We start from the raw sequence: 15,828 nt of genomic DNA on the forward strand, positions 1-15,828 counted from the left end.
CAAGACTTAGAACCGTTGGTTTGATTACATCTTATACAGGGTTAGTTAGGTAAATTAATTAACCATATATTAACCATATAAAATATTATATATATATATGAATTATATAATATATTAATTATAATAATTTAATTATACAATATGATTTACAATAGATTAAAATATAATAAATTATAATATATAAATCATATAACACATCAATTAATAATTCTACAGAATCCTACAATATTAACAATTTGACTTTAACCGCTCTAACAACTTATTTATTTATTTTTATAGTTTATTTATTTATTACTTATTTATTTATTTTTATAGTTTATTTATTTATTACTTATTTATTTATTTTTATAGTTTATTTATTTATTACTTATTTATTTATTTTTATAGTTTATTTATTTATTACTTATTTATTTATTTTTATAGTTTATTTATTTATTACTTATTTATTTATTTTTATAGTTTATTTATTTATTACTTATTTATTTATTTTTATAGTTTATTTATTTATTACTTATTTATTTATTTTTATAGTTTATTTATTTATTACTTATTTATTTATTTTTATAGTCTATTTATTTATTTATATTTATTTTTATTAACTTTTATATTTTATATAAATTATGTCGAGTTTTACTTAATATTTTAATATAAAAACAATTTTATTAATTTTAAGAAAAAATATTTTAATGTGATAATAATAATGTAATATTTTAATATAAAAACGATTTTATTAATTTTAAGAAAAAATATTTTAATGTGATAATAATAATGTAACATTTTAATATAAAAACAATTTTATTAATTTTAAGAAAAAATATTTTAATGTGATAATAATAATGTTATACATAAGTGGCTTTTTAAACACATTAATAAAAAAAATTATATAAATATAGTATTTTCTTTCAATTAATATGATTTTGAAAAGGAATTGCACCTTCATTAACAAAATAATTAGCTAGGTACATTCTCAAATTGTATGCATTATCTGGACCACGACGTACAAAAGACGTTACGGAAGGCAATGGTCCTCCAACAGATATTAATTCGTTATGCCATTCTCCTCTAACTACAGAATTATTTTCCATTTCAATGTCTGTAAAATTTTCCGGACAGTACCATCGCTTTGTATCATGCAGCATAATGAAATTGTGAAGCACCAAACATGCCAATACAATTTTTTCTGCATTTTCTGGACTAAACTCCATTGTTGTTCTCATTACTCTCCACCGTGCTGTTAAAATTCCAAAAGCATTTTCAATCACTCGACGTGACCGAGATAATCTGTAGTTAAATACTTTTTGTATTCTATTTGTAACATTTCCTCGAAATGGTTTCATTAGATTATTCTTTAGTGGAAAAGCGCAATCAGCGACGAAGTAATGAGGGAATGGTTGCGAAGTTAATGGTAAAGGAATACTGCGAGGCAACGGTAATTTGTTTTCAGCCAAGTCTTTACCAAATCTTGTTACTCGAAATATTCCTACAAATTAACAATCATTATTATATTATTATATCATTATTATTATATTATTATTATATTAACAATACATTATTATACAAACTAAATATAACTACCTCCATCACTCTGACTACCATATGCTCCCAAGCTTGCCGAAGTGAAAGTGTATTTAGCATCACAAGCTGCTATTAGTACGATGCTAAAAAATTTTTTATAATTAAAAAATTGGGAACCTGATCCCCGAGGACATTTAATAGCAACATGCTTGCCATCAATTGCACCAACACAATTTGGAATGTTCCATGTTTGCCAAAAATCTGATGCAATATGCCGATATTGCTCTTCTGTAGGTTCACTTAAATATATTGGTGATAGTAGTTGCCAAATAATATCACACATTTCCAACACGGTGTTTCTAACTGTAGTTCTTCCCAATTTATAGCTCCATGCTAAACTCTGTAAAGGGACGCCATGTGCCAAATACCTTTAAAAAATGTTCGTGTTATTTTTACTAAAATTACTAATAAAACAGTACATGTAACTTACAAAAGAGTAAGTGATAAACGTTCATCAGCGTTTATTTGCTGTCCAAATTTTGTCGCAGAAGGAGCTATTAACTTCAATAACAGAGTATATATTTCTTTAGACATCCGTGTATGACGAAAAAATTGTTCGTTATCTTTTTCTTTTATGGCTAAAAACGTTTTCCGGTAATAACCATGTAGAGCACGATCCACATTAATAGGACGAACTCGCCACCTTCTATTGCGCATTTGATTTCTCATGCTGTACAAGCGCAATATGTTTAGAAACAAATTACAAGCTTGTACAGTCAATTCATTTTGATTATACATATTTGTTAATAATTTACTTAAACTATTGTTAATTATTTCACTTTCAACAAAAATAACACAGAATTTCACTACACTTGCGGACACTCAACTACCGACTGAAACTTTTGAAAATATTTCATTTGCATGTTCCAATGTAAACAAAATCAGCTGTTTGCTTACCGTCTAACACCGCCTTAACTTAAAGCGAAATTTTCATTTCGTTTCTTCTTAACATCTTACGTTAACTACCGTCTAACTCCACCTTTAAGTTACTCTTAAGAAAAATTATATGGGAAATGAGTGCAACAGGGAGCATAATTTTGGTTCTCTGTTTTGATTTCTTGACAAAAAATTTGATTGCACTTCGCTATATTTATAAAAAAATTACCGCGCAATCGATTGTAAAAAATGTAGTAAAACTAATTTGCGCCCAATATTAGAAAAAGTATAGAGCAAAAATAATTAAAGTGATTTAATTATAAATTTTTTTGAAATAATAATAAAGTAAGTAAATAATAATAATTATGATTTAAAAATACTAGTGTATATAATTAATAAATTAATGTTTTGTAGATGGTGAGACAATGTGTTAGAGGCTGTGCCGTTTACAATACGTTATACAAATTTCCAGCAACCGGTGATGAAGGAATGCAATTGTTACTATAATCTGTGAAATATTTGAAATATGAAATATTTCTTAATATTCAGTACTGTGCAAATAATAATAAGAAATACCATCAGTATTGTTTTCTCATATGTTTTTCAACTACTGTATTTAATTGTTTTAAGATGCTATATTTTTAATACTAAGTTTATTATGAACATGTTTATTCTATATTTACTTATTTGTCTAACTATAACCGTTTGAGTATTGTATAAATTGTATCAAGTGTATTTTATAATAAAAATTAAATTTATATATAAATAAATGAGTTAACTGTATATTTTTTAAATACATAAAAGATAACGAAAAAATTTTATATGAGTTATACGAAACTAAGATGTGTCTCTAAAAAAGAATACTAATATATTTTATTTCATGTTGTTTGAATTTATTTGCAGTAAAAGAATATTGAAATGTTTTCAAAAACATAAATTTTTTAAAAACACCAAAAAAGTATGAAGTAATTAATTTACAATACACCTTTTGTCAAAATATTAAGAAAATTTCCCCAAAACTAATAATTACTTGTTTTCTTGAAATTTATTGGAGCCCAATTAATAAATGTTCCGTGTTTTGTGTTCTATGTTTCAATTTTTTATATTATTTTTATCATATTTTATTTTCATTATAATTTAATAAATTATAGCTGAATGAAAGAGTCGTTTAGGAATAGTTGGCGAGACTAAGAATATACACTTAGCAGAAAAACTCTGCGTACAGAAAGTAAACTTTGTTCCAACATATAAAAAATAAATAAATTTTTTAAATCAATTTTATTTTTTATTAGTACTTTAATTTGTGATCTTAATTTTAAGCTAAAAATTATTTCTTACAGATTAGTAGAAAAATTATAATAATTAAAAATGTAAAAAATTAGCGGTATGAGTGGCAGGAAAAGTCTACGTACAAGAGTTTAAAAAGCGTCGAAATATATTATTTTTTTAAAGATTTTATATTTTCAGTAACTTGTTGGATAACCTTTCCTTTTTATTACTTCCATAAGTCGTTTTGGTATCGAACTGACCAGATTCAAAGTCTCATCACTGATTATTTTACCCCATTCCGTGTCGTTCACGTTCTTCAGCATTTCTTTGGAGGTTATATAGTATTCATGTACCCGACGCTCCAGTAAATCCTATAAATGTTCTATTGGATTCAAATATGGCGATTATGATGACGTTTTGATTTGCTTGGGCACATTTTAAAGTAACCAAAGCTTTACAACTTCAGCCGTGTGCTTTGGGTCGTTATCTTGTTGATGTAAGTAATTGTTCTGTAACCCCAACTTCTTGGCACTGCTCTTTAAATTGCATTTTAAAACATTTAAATGAGCAACTTTATTCATTATCGACTCAATGAATTCCATTTTTCTCACTTTATTACTCGCCATACACCCCCGCACTATTACTCCTTCACTACCGTGTTTTATTGTTGAATACAAATCGTCATTATTAAAGGCAGTACCCGGAATTCGCCATATATTCGTTCGATCTTTGATGATAAAGAGACAAAATTTGCTTTCGTCTGAAAAAATTATGCGTCTCCAAAATTCTGGAGACTTATTTAATTACTCCCTTGCGATTGCTAAACGCTTCATTCTAATATCTTTGGAAATAAGCGGCTTGCTTCGTGCAAACCGGTTATGGTAGTAGTATTTTTTTAATATTTTGTGTACAGTATCCACTAGGGTGTCCCAAAAAAATCAAATTCTTTTTTTTTCAACGCATACCCTGTAATTATGTTTGAATAGTGTCAAAACAATTGTAAATAAATTTTCGTGTCATTTGAAATAAAGGAACCCGTGCCGACTTGTCGAAACATGTCAGAACTTGCATCCTTTAGCGCATCACAGCAAAGTTATTGCAGTGCTCGTTATTATTTGTTTGTTTTAGTAGTAAGCGCATTATTTTGATTCAATCAATATGTCAATAGGATTACGCAGTTTTAAAAAGGAAATATTTTTAATTGGGGATGTAAAACATCAAATCACTGGTTCAAAACTTCCCTCTAATGGACAAGTATTGGCAGTTCTATTCTACAACATTCGTGAAGTGAATTTAAGTATTACTGAAAGCGCAAATCTTACTATTCGTGAGTGCATTATTTATTGGGAAAAGGCACGTATACCAACTAAAGCTATACCTAACTGTGTTAAGAAGTTAATTACATTATACCAAGTTTGGAGAGGTTTGCAGAAAAATGCGAACAAAACACAATACGTGTACGAGCAGCGTCGACAAGAGTTTATTACAAACTTAGACAATTTGTTTGACATTGCACATGCTGACGCGCTTAAATTAATAAAGATAAATGAAGATAAAATCTTCTTGCAGCGCCAGAGAGAGCCAGGTCGACCTGGTTACTTAGCTGGAGTGGACAAAAAATTAGCCGAAAAAGAGGAAAATGCGCATCTTAGAAACATTGAGGAACAAAAGCGTCGTGCTAATTATTGTTTATCCTTAACTGCTTCGACGATATCTTATCACGAAAATTTATCTTCTGATTCTGAAATAATGGATCTACAAGAAAATTTACCCATCCAAACTGGGAGTGCGCAGTCCGCTACTAAAAAAACTTCTATAAGGAAAAATTTTATCACTCCAAAGTTAGTGGCAGCTTTAGATAGGTGTCAGTTAAGTATGAGAAATTCTGTATTTATTATTGAAGCTACTCTTGAGGCACTTGGACACAATACTGACGAATTTCCTATAAGCAAGTCCTCCATTCAAAGAATTCGCACAGAAAAACGAAAACAGCGTGCAGAAATTATTAAAGTCGATTTACAAAACGAAGTACCAGACATTGTAACTGTCCATTGGGATGGCAAACTGTTGCCGGCTTTAGATGTCCGCAAATGTAGAGAAGAACGTCTCCCGATTGTTATTTCGTATGGTGATAAAGAACAACTTATTGCGGTGCCAAAATTAGACAACTGTACAGGAAGTGAACAGGCACAGGCAGTTTGGAATGCGGTTACTGACTGGAATCTCGAAGATAAAGTGCAAATCCTTTGTTGTGATACTACTGGTTCAAATTCTGGTCGTATTAATGGTGCTTGTGTGCTTCTCGAACAAAAATTTAATCGAGATATGCTTATTTTTGCTTGCCGTCATCACATCTACGAATTGATATTGAAAGGCGTTTTTGAAGCTAAAATTAGTCAAGTTACTAACAATCCTAACATTCCATTATTCAAAAGGTTACAAGAAAACTGGACAAATATCGATCCTAAGAAAGTACAGTATCCTACAGAAAGGTTATCTTACTTGAATGCTTCAGAAATTGACAAACTGCTGGAATTTTATCGAACTGAATTGACTAAGAAAATTGTTAGAAACGACTATAGAGAATTAATAGAGCTTTCAATAATATTCCTTGGTGGAGATACAGAAAAGAAATTTAAGATTCGACCTCCAGGTGTCATGCACCAAGCGCGATGGATGGCGAGGGCAATTTATTTATTAAAAATTTCATTACTTAGCTCTCAATTTATAACGTCTAACAAGGATAAAGCGGCTCTGTTAGACGTCTGCCTTTTCATCGTGACATCCTACGTCAAACCTTGGCTGCAATGCATTTCAGCGGTAAAAGCACCTTACCAGGATTTGTGTTTTCTGAAGACCATGAAGGCTTATGAAACAATTGACAAAATTATCTCAAAAACAGTTTTACAAAAGTTCTGTCAGCATTTATGGTATTTAATTGATGAAGTGGCTGTCTTGTCCCTATTCGACGATGATGTTGATTATGAAAGAAAGGCAAAAATAGTTAATAACTTAGCCAAAGAAAACCCATCAGCCCACAGTAAACGATATATCCCTTCAAAAGATGAACTTTGTGGTTCACTTTACGAGAAAAACATCGATGACTTTGTTTCATTGAAAAGCAAGGCTTTGTTTAATCGACTCAAAATTGATGACAGTTTTCTCAACGAATGTCCTACTTCATGGTCTAGTAATGCTTCATTTCAACATGCTAAAAATAAGGTGCTGACACTGCGAGCAGTTAATGATACAGCAGAAAGAGCGGTTAAGTTAATGCAAGACTTTCATGGCAAAATCACTGTTGAAGACGAACAAAAGGAATTTTTACTACGCTGCGTACAAGAACACAGATATGTTTATCCTGACTGTAACAAACAAACTCTAAAACGAAAATTAAATAATTAACATCATTTTAATAATAAATACTTAATAAATATAAGAGACAGGTAAAATAGTGTTTTATTTACTGAATAAACATGAAGGTCTAAACTGTCTTCTATAGTTTCAATACAAACTTTCTGTTAAAAGTTTGGGATCAAGTCGGCACGGGTTATCGTTATCCGATACCAATAATATTTATTATTTTAGTTACTAGTATCAAATAGAAAAAAAATAAGAGGTATGCGTATTTCAAATCGAAAAAAAAAAGTTCGCCCTTATACCCTGGGACACCCTAGTATCCACGTGAAATTGCTTCTGGAATGTCTGGTCAATATATTTCTATAACAGAAGTCCAGCTAGCCGAGGATTATCTTTCATCGAATTAATAATGCTGCGGGTTTCTCTTGTTGAAAGCTTAGATGGACGCCCAGATCCCAACTTCGAGGTCAATAATCCTGTTTAGTTGTAGTTGTTTACTACTCTTTGGATAAAAGAATGTGACCGCTTAACGATTTGACCAATTTCGCGATACATTTTCCTTTTTTTCCATAGATCAATAATAATACTGCTCTCACTGTTAATAATTTCTTTTCCTTTATTTGCCATTATAAATTTAATTACTTTTTAATCGTTAAATTATAAAATAAGTGCGTGGGATTGTGTATAATGATATACTGGTACAGTAAAACATAAAGCACGCCAAAGTTCTACTGTTAAAACTTCGGAAATTCCCCTTTATTTGTTTTGTACGCAGACTTTTTCTGCCGCCGATAGCGCTGATTTTTTACATTTTTAATTATTATAATTTTTCTAGTATCGTATTAGAAATAAGTTTTAGCTTAAAATAAAAATAACGAATTAAAGTACAAACAAAAAATAAAATTGATTTGAAAAATTTATTTATTTAGTAATTTTTTATATGTTGAAACAAAATTTACTTTCTGTACGCAGAGTTTTTTTGCTAAGTGTATATGCATGCAACAATCATTTTTCAGAAGAAATGATTATGCATAGAAAACTTTGTAAACATGCATATCCAAACAGGAATTTAGAATTAAGTTTTATTAATAAATCAGACAATGCAAAAGACAATAAAAGTAATGTAGAAAGTCAGTGTAACAATTTCAACCTCTCTAGTGAATCGGTTAGGATATTAGTTTCAAATAGTATAAGCTCTGTTTGTGGAAGAGAGGTCCAAACAGACTGTAGTCTTTCTGAAACAACTCCTAGAAAAAGAAAATTGAGAGAAGAGTTATTAGTTTTGAAAAAGAAATTAAAAACATTAGAGAAGGCATTTGAGGAAAAAGACCGTTTCCTCAAATTAAAAGATGAAGAAATTAGAAAAAAAAACAATTATATAGAAAAGTTAGAGAAGGAGAAAAAGGAGTTGCTTGAATCTCTCACAAAACATAAAATCATACATAATATGGCTTAGGAATCAGGGCAAGATTTGATAGAACAGCTTTGCGGTAAGTTACCACTTAATGTGCAAGTATGTGTAAAAAGTTGTTTACACAATGTTAATCGTCATTCAAATGAATATAGTTATAATTTACATTTAAAGACTATTGTCTTAGCCGCTTATTTTTTGTCCCCTTTGACCTACAAGCATTTGCGTGAAAGCTTTAATTGGCCAACTGAACGCACTTTACGTGACTTCGTATCAAGTTGGCCCAAATCCCCCGGCTTAACTCACAGCAATATTAAAGCCTTGGAGTTGCGAAGTCGCGGATTTTTATATGAGCAGAAATTCGTTTCAATTTCGTGCGATGAAATGTCTTTAAGGGTTCACCTTCAATATGATAGACATAACGATAAAATCGTTGGTCTTGAAGATTATGGTGATGAAAACCGTTCTTGTAAGGTCGCAAGTACTGTTTTGACATTTATGATACAGGGAATTGGTGAACATAGATGGTCTCAACCTTTTGCTTATTTTTTTGTCAACGGAAATTGCAAAGGTGACACTTTACGCTCATATGTAATTGAAGTTATTAAACAACTTCAAGGCATTAATTTAATTCCCTGTCATTTTGTTTGTGATCAAGGTAAAAATAATATTAGGTTAGCTAAGTTATTAGGTGTAGATGAGCATCGTCCTTTTTTTAAAGTTAATGAAGAAGAAATATTTTTCTTCTATGATGCTCCATATTTATTGAAAAGTACAAGTAATTCCCTAAAAAATAGTAAAAATAATTTAATTTTCAATAATATTTCAGTTAAATGGGACGATTTATTTTATTTTTATAATAGAGATTCGAAATCAACCATTCGTTGTGCACCCCGTTTAACAAATGCTCACGTCAGACCTAACTGCTTCCAAAAAATGCGGGTTAAATATGCAGCTCAAGTGTTTAGTAATACGGTTGCTTCAGGAATGAGAACAGTTTTTAGTTCCGGCTTGACAGAGCTAAGTTTATCTTTTAGTAATACAGCCGAAGTTTTTCTTTTTTTTAATAATCTTTTCGATATGTTTAACTCAAGTAGTACAAGCAGTTTAGGAATCAAGAATGGCTTTATTGGATCTGCTGACCAAATGAGTTTTCTAACCACGGCAGAAAATCTTCTAAAGTCTATTGTAATGAAAAATAGTGAAGGCTTTAATATTGGTAACACCTTCTCTTTTATTAAGGGATGGCTTATCATCCTCCTGGGTAACCGGCACCTTAACTCGGTAACGTGCCTCTATGTATACCTCAAAGGTGGTGTAGAAAATACATAAAAAATTATTATATCCAATTAATTAATCAAAGATGTCAGAGTTTTTAAAATTTTTAAACCTCTACCATCTTATTTAGGGAAAAATTAAGTAAACATATAACTAATGTAAATATATTTTAAGTTATAAAATAAGTCAGTAGTTGCTTAAGGCCCAAGCTGCTATAGCAGGAAGTTTTTTTTTTCTTTACTTGTTATTTAAATGACTATGTAAAGTTAATAATAAATAAATAAACCCGAAATGTTTATTAATAATACTCACCACAAAAATTAACTACGAGCGCGCACATCCTTGCGCATCAACGATCTATTCGGTACTGACTACAAAATTCGTTTTAAGAAATCATATAAAGAAATTTTGTAGGCAGAAACCGAACGATGCTCGTTGACGTGCGTGCACACCTGCACGCATCAACTATCTATTCGGTACTGACTACAAAACTCGTTTTACGAATTAATGAAAATTTCTTAGGCAATGCTCTATTTTAAAAATGCATTCACCATAATGGAGTGGCCGTGCAAGCAATAAAATTAGTATTTATTGCGATTGTTTAAAAATTTATTTAATTTTGAAATAATTTTCTACAATTCCTAACGAAATCCAATATATATTAAATTAATTTTTTAATATTATATCTCTTGAAGTGAACAATGCTATATACTCAGTTATTTATTTCTGAAAATAAGTAAAATAAATTATAATATCACTTTTGATATGTTTAACACTGAATTACTATTATAAAAATTAATTATTTCTATTTTTCAGTACACAATTTATTTGCATAGATATGTGAATTTAATGCTGCATGCAATAGAATATAAATTGTATATATTAATGTCATATAACTTTAAATTTCATTATACAATATACCCAATTTACAAATATTTTAACTACAAAAAGCTATTTAAATGGAAAACATTATTAACATGATATTATACTGAATTTCAAAACATATTTTTTTCAATTTCAAGCTAAAATAGATTTTAATTGCTTTCAACATATTATATGAAACCCTTCTGAACTATTTTCGCACATCAAAAATATAATAATAGCTAAGAAAAGTGTATAAATAATTGTGTGACATACTCAATTACAATTAAAAAATTTTTTTACATAATTATATGTTATTGTAAATAAATCCATTTAATTTAATAATATTTAAATTATATGTAATGTATGCTTATATTCATTTATGATTATTTATATATCTGCTTAAATAAAAACTTGTACAGTAAGTGGTTGAAAAAAAGTTATGCAGCAGCCCTGAAAGAGCATGAAAGAGCGTAAAAGTGGCATAAGTGTGGTGTAATCACACTTATTTAATACGTGTGACAAAAATGTTATAAAAAATGAATTTTCTTAAGCAATTTCTCTTAGTTTTGATCGAGGTGGGCGGAGTTTCCATTCTAGAAAATATATTCTCTGATCTGTACAATCATAAACTATTATTAATTCATTAATTGAAGCATGAAGGACATTTCTATCCTAATTATATAAAAAGAATTAAATTATAATTTACACAAATTTTGTATAAAAGCAGTGAATGTTTGTAAATAAAGACATTGAAGAATTGGTATCATAACGTAAAGTTGTTTTTTAATTAGTTAAAAAAGAGTTAAAAATTTAAAAAAGAGTTAAATTTAACATGTACATAAGTTTCTGCGATTGATCCTCTGTTGCAAAATTTCTTGCTCCTGTTCTTGAGATAAATCCTCCGCTAAAACTCGAAATGCAATTGAATGCATTTTTGAAAACTTTTTTAAAATTTTTTATTTAAATAATCATTAACACAATTGCCAAATTAACACATTAGCACAATTCTTGTTTATTTTGCTCATGCACAATTCTTTTTATATATTTATTTTACTCATTAAAATAAAAGTTTTTTATTATTTATTATTTACTCATAAAATAACTTATATTTATTTCCGATAATTTGTGTAGCAAACAAATAATGCGATTTCTACATTTAAATCAACATATGATACGCAATTCTTTTCTTTGTTTTACTCATTTTCGCACTTTTCGTCATTGAAAAGTGGCATGGTTGCCAAAATTTAACAAAACAAATTTGAAACTGTGCAATGCAGTTAAATGCATTTTTGAAAACTTTTTTAAAATTTTTTATTTAAATAAACATTAGAAACTGCACAATTCTTGTTTATTTTGCTCATGCACAATTCTTTTTATATATTTATTTTACTCATTAAAATAAAAGTTTTTTATTATTTATTATTTACTTATAAAATAATTTATATTTATTTCCGATAATTTGTGTAGCAAACAAATAATGCGATTTTTACATTTAAATCAATATATGATACGCAATTCTTTTCTTTGTTTTACTCATTTTCGCAATTTTCGTCATTAAAAAGTGGCATGGTTGCCAAAATTTAACAAAACAAATTTGAAACTGTTGTTGTTTCCAAAACTGCTGTCTCCCAAGCAATTCAGAATAAGGGAGTTGTATGTTAGGGAACAGCGTGGGAATAGGGAGTTTTGTTCCCTGAGAGTATTCAGAATAGGCCTGTATATATAATTCTTTATTATAAATAAATATGAATATATATCTAATATGTTAGGTAAAGAAGACCTTAAAAAGTAAAATAAATTTCGAGGTTTATTATATGTGTGTTGTTATGTCAGTTACGTGAGTATTTCGTCAGTATGGGAAATAAGTCTGTGTTTGCAACAGCATTGGTTTTCATGAGGTTGCAATAACCGAGAACATACTGTAATTATACATCTTTATTGCTTCTGGTTTTGCAAAAAGTGCCGTTTATTTAAAAATGCTTAGCTCAATAAAAGACAAAAAGAAAAATAATACTAATGACTACATTTAGACTAATACCTAAGATAGCATTTCATGTAGATTACAAGAAAAGTAATCAAGCGTGCCTTACCTAGATTTATACTATTATAGCGTCGTTTCTTAAAATCTATTGAACATCTAGCCGCGATTAATGGCATTAATGAAGACAAAATGCATATGCAATGAGTCTTTCCACAATACAATCACTCAAAGCACACATTAATGATAGTGGAGAAATAATTCTGCATTTGTGGTAACAGTACAACCAATATGGCAACCCGTAAAAATATCCGATTGTCACTTTTGAAGAAAACAACAGACCTGACAATGCTGAGCAAAAAGCACATTGAATTATTAATTTTCTGTTAGTAAAGTAGTTTTGTATTTGTTATATAATCTTGTATTCTAAATAAAATAGTCAATGAAAACGATTAAAGTGGTCACCCCGACGCGCAAAGTGAAAAACTTACAGAACTAATTTTTTAAAAATGTAAAATAACATTAGTTTGGGAAATGCTAAACATTCACTAAAACTATTAACGGGCTTATCCAACACGAACCATCGTTATCACAAGTATCAGAACAAGAAAGTTTGGAACGACTAAAGCGGAGACTACGTTAAAAAATCAATTAAAAACTCTACCAAGTAGTGCATCTTATGCAAGAATACACGCGCAAACTGCGCTTCTAGACAAATACATAACAACATGGCGTTGAACGCGGAATAAACTACAAATACACAACTAGACTCCACAAAAATAAACACAAAACACAATGTGAGAGTCCCGAACTTTAACAAAACCAATCCAACGGTATGGTTTGCACAATTTTTTGTCTAATCAATGAATTTTTTGTCTAATCAATATTCGAGACGATATAAACAAATTTGATTGGGTTGCAGTAAATTTGGATGAAGATATCGTGAGGTGGTTGCTAAAGATTTAATTACGAATCCTCCAACAAATAATAAATATGAAACCCTTAAGACACATTTGTTGGGAAAATTTGCAGAATCAGCCGGATCCAACTTGCGGCGCCTACTACAAGGTGTAGATACTACGGGTATGAAGCCGTCGAAATACTTTCGCACATAAGACCTCTGGCACCGGATCCCTATAGCGAACAAATCATTCGCACGCTTTTCTTCAGCGAAATGCCCCAATCCATTCGTCCGGTGTTGGCAATTTGGGAAGAGGATGATCTGAACAAACTGGAGGCGTTAACAATAAACGCAATGTATATGTGTAAGGTATCACCACAGCCTATGAAAGCCACTGCAGCTGTGTGCAGCACGGCACATAATGATTTGTACACAGCTGTTTAACTTACTGACCAAGTAAAAAAGCTGCAGGTTGAAGTTAAACAACTTACAAAAACAACCACGAGTCGCAACGGTTCTCGATCGCGCTCGCCCAAAACTTTAAGCGATATCAACGGTCAACAGCGACGTCATGACAGTTTGTGTTACTACCACACCAAGTTTAGGGACAGTGCCACCAAGTGCAAGCCAAGCTGCTTACGATGGGCACCTTTAAACTAAAAAAGCTGTCGTCAAGCACACTGGTTGACGGCAGTAGCAAACAACTTGACCACATAACCAGTGATTTATCTGTAGCAGAAATACAACCACTCATAAGTAGTGAACGTCTTTTTGTCGTCGATCGCAGATCAAATTTTCGTTTTTTGGTTGACTCGGGCTCAGTTGTATCAATAGTGCCACGGCATTTGGTGAAATTCAAAACAACACAAGGAGAGTTCCAACTATACGCAGCGAACCAAACTCTCATTACCACATTTGGCAACAACACAGTGGAATTAGATCTAGATTTACGAAGATCATTTAGGTGGCAATTTATCATCGCATATGTCGAAGTTGTTATTATTGGTGCTGATTTCTTAAACCATGTTCATTTGTTAGTTCATCTAAGAAGCAAACAACTTATAGACATGACGACGAAGCTTAACACACGAGGTGGTCTTTCAGTTTCTCCGCCATCAACCATATCTACAATTGACGAGACAGCCAAGTTCAGCAATCTGCTCAAAGAATTCATTGATATTACACGACCAGTGTTGAAACAGTCATTTCCCAACGCTCAAAAGCATGTGGTGACTCATAATGTTGAGACAAGAGGCAACATTGTGTTTGATCGTCCCAGAAGGTTATCTGGACAGAACGTTGCTGTGATAAAAGCCGAAATCACTTTATTACTGGACCAAGGTATTTGCCGTTTGTCAAAAAGCCCATGGGCAAGTCCTTTACACATGGTGGCGAAAAATAATGATGGCTGGCGTGCTTGTGGCGACTATCGAAAGTTGAACGCAATAACGATGTCGGACAGGTATCCTATCGGTCACGTACATGATTTTGCGGAAAAGTTACGTAACAAAACGTTGTTTTCAGCACTCGACTTGGTGAAAGCATATTACCAAATCACAATGGCAGAGGACGACATCCAAAAGACTGCCGCGAGCACACCTCTCAGCCTGATTGAGTTCTAGTACATGCCGTTCGGATTGAAAAACGCGACGCAGGCATTCCAACGTTCCATGGACCAAATTTTCGTGGCCTTGATTTCGTGTATTGCTATATTGACGACATTTCCATAGCTTCCATAGAGGAACATGAACGTCATCTCCGAACAGTGTTTACCATTTTGCGCCAACATAGATTCAGGTTAAATGTCAACAAATGCCAATTTGGTAAATCGGAAATTTTCTTTCTGGGCTACACGGTCAGCAAGAATGGCATTAAACCACCACAGGACCGCATTGAAGCATTAGTGAATTACAAACAACCTGACACAATCAGTGAGCTAGCACGTTTTCTAGGTGTTCTGAATTACTACCGGTGTTGCATACCACACTTATCGCAACATCAAGCACAGCTTAGTGATCTGGTATGAAACATTAAAAAGAATGACAAACGAAAAACCTCTTGGACCGAAAGTCTCGATGCGTTTAATAACTATAAACACAGCGTTGTGAATGCTGCACTAATTGCACATCCATCACCTGATGCTGAGCTAGCACTTATCTGTGATGCTATTTTGATTAAAGCTACAAGCAATTGTTTTCAACTACAATAATTCCTTGTTCTGCGATGTGTCTACAGGATTAATTCGACCATACGTTCCAGCATCTTTGCGTCATAAAGTTTTCGCATCAATTTACAGCATGTCACACCCCAGTGGAA

At 31.1% G+C, this 15,828-nt stretch overlaps 1 protein-coding gene across 1 annotated transcript; it reads right to left on the reverse strand.

The window, feature by feature from the left end:
- Positions 1 to 902: 902 nt before the first annotated feature.
- On the reverse strand, positions 903 to 2,678 carry LOC119663023 (putative nuclease HARBI1). Its single transcript, XM_038072684.1, has 3 exons — positions 2,006 to 2,678; positions 1,576 to 1,943; positions 903 to 1,480 (listed from the first exon to the last, which is right to left on the reverse strand). Exons 1-3 carry the CDS (start codon positions 2,311 to 2,313, stop codon positions 903 to 905), a joined length of 1,254 nt encoding a protein of 417 aa, XP_037928612.1. The 5' UTR covers positions 2,314 to 2,678.
- Positions 2,679 to 15,828: the final 13,150 nt, after the last annotated feature.

The sequence above is a fragment of the Teleopsis dalmanni genome, unplaced genomic scaffold (genome assembly GCF_002237135.1).
Source record: "Teleopsis dalmanni isolate 2A unplaced genomic scaffold, ASM223713v2 unscaffolded_contig_0085, whole genome shotgun sequence".
In the NCBI taxonomy this organism is placed as follows: domain Eukaryota; kingdom Metazoa; phylum Arthropoda; class Insecta; order Diptera; family Diopsidae; genus Teleopsis; species Teleopsis dalmanni.

What these genes read in the sequence shown, in the direction of transcription:
- LOC119663023 (XM_038072684.1), bottom strand. Translation starts at nt 2,313, where the DNA reads ATGTATAATCAAAATGAATTGACTGTACAAGCTTGTAATTTGTTTCTA. An exon ending in CGTTTATCACTTACTCTTTT is followed by an intron (nt 1,944 to 2,005) that starts GTAAGTTACATG and finishes CATTTTTTAAAG; the next exon opens with GTATTTGGCACATGGCGTCC. An exon ending in TGGTAGTCAGAGTGATGGAG is followed by an intron (nt 1,481 to 1,575) that starts GTAGTTATATTT and finishes GTTAATTTGTAG; the next exon opens with GAATATTTCGAGTAACAAGA.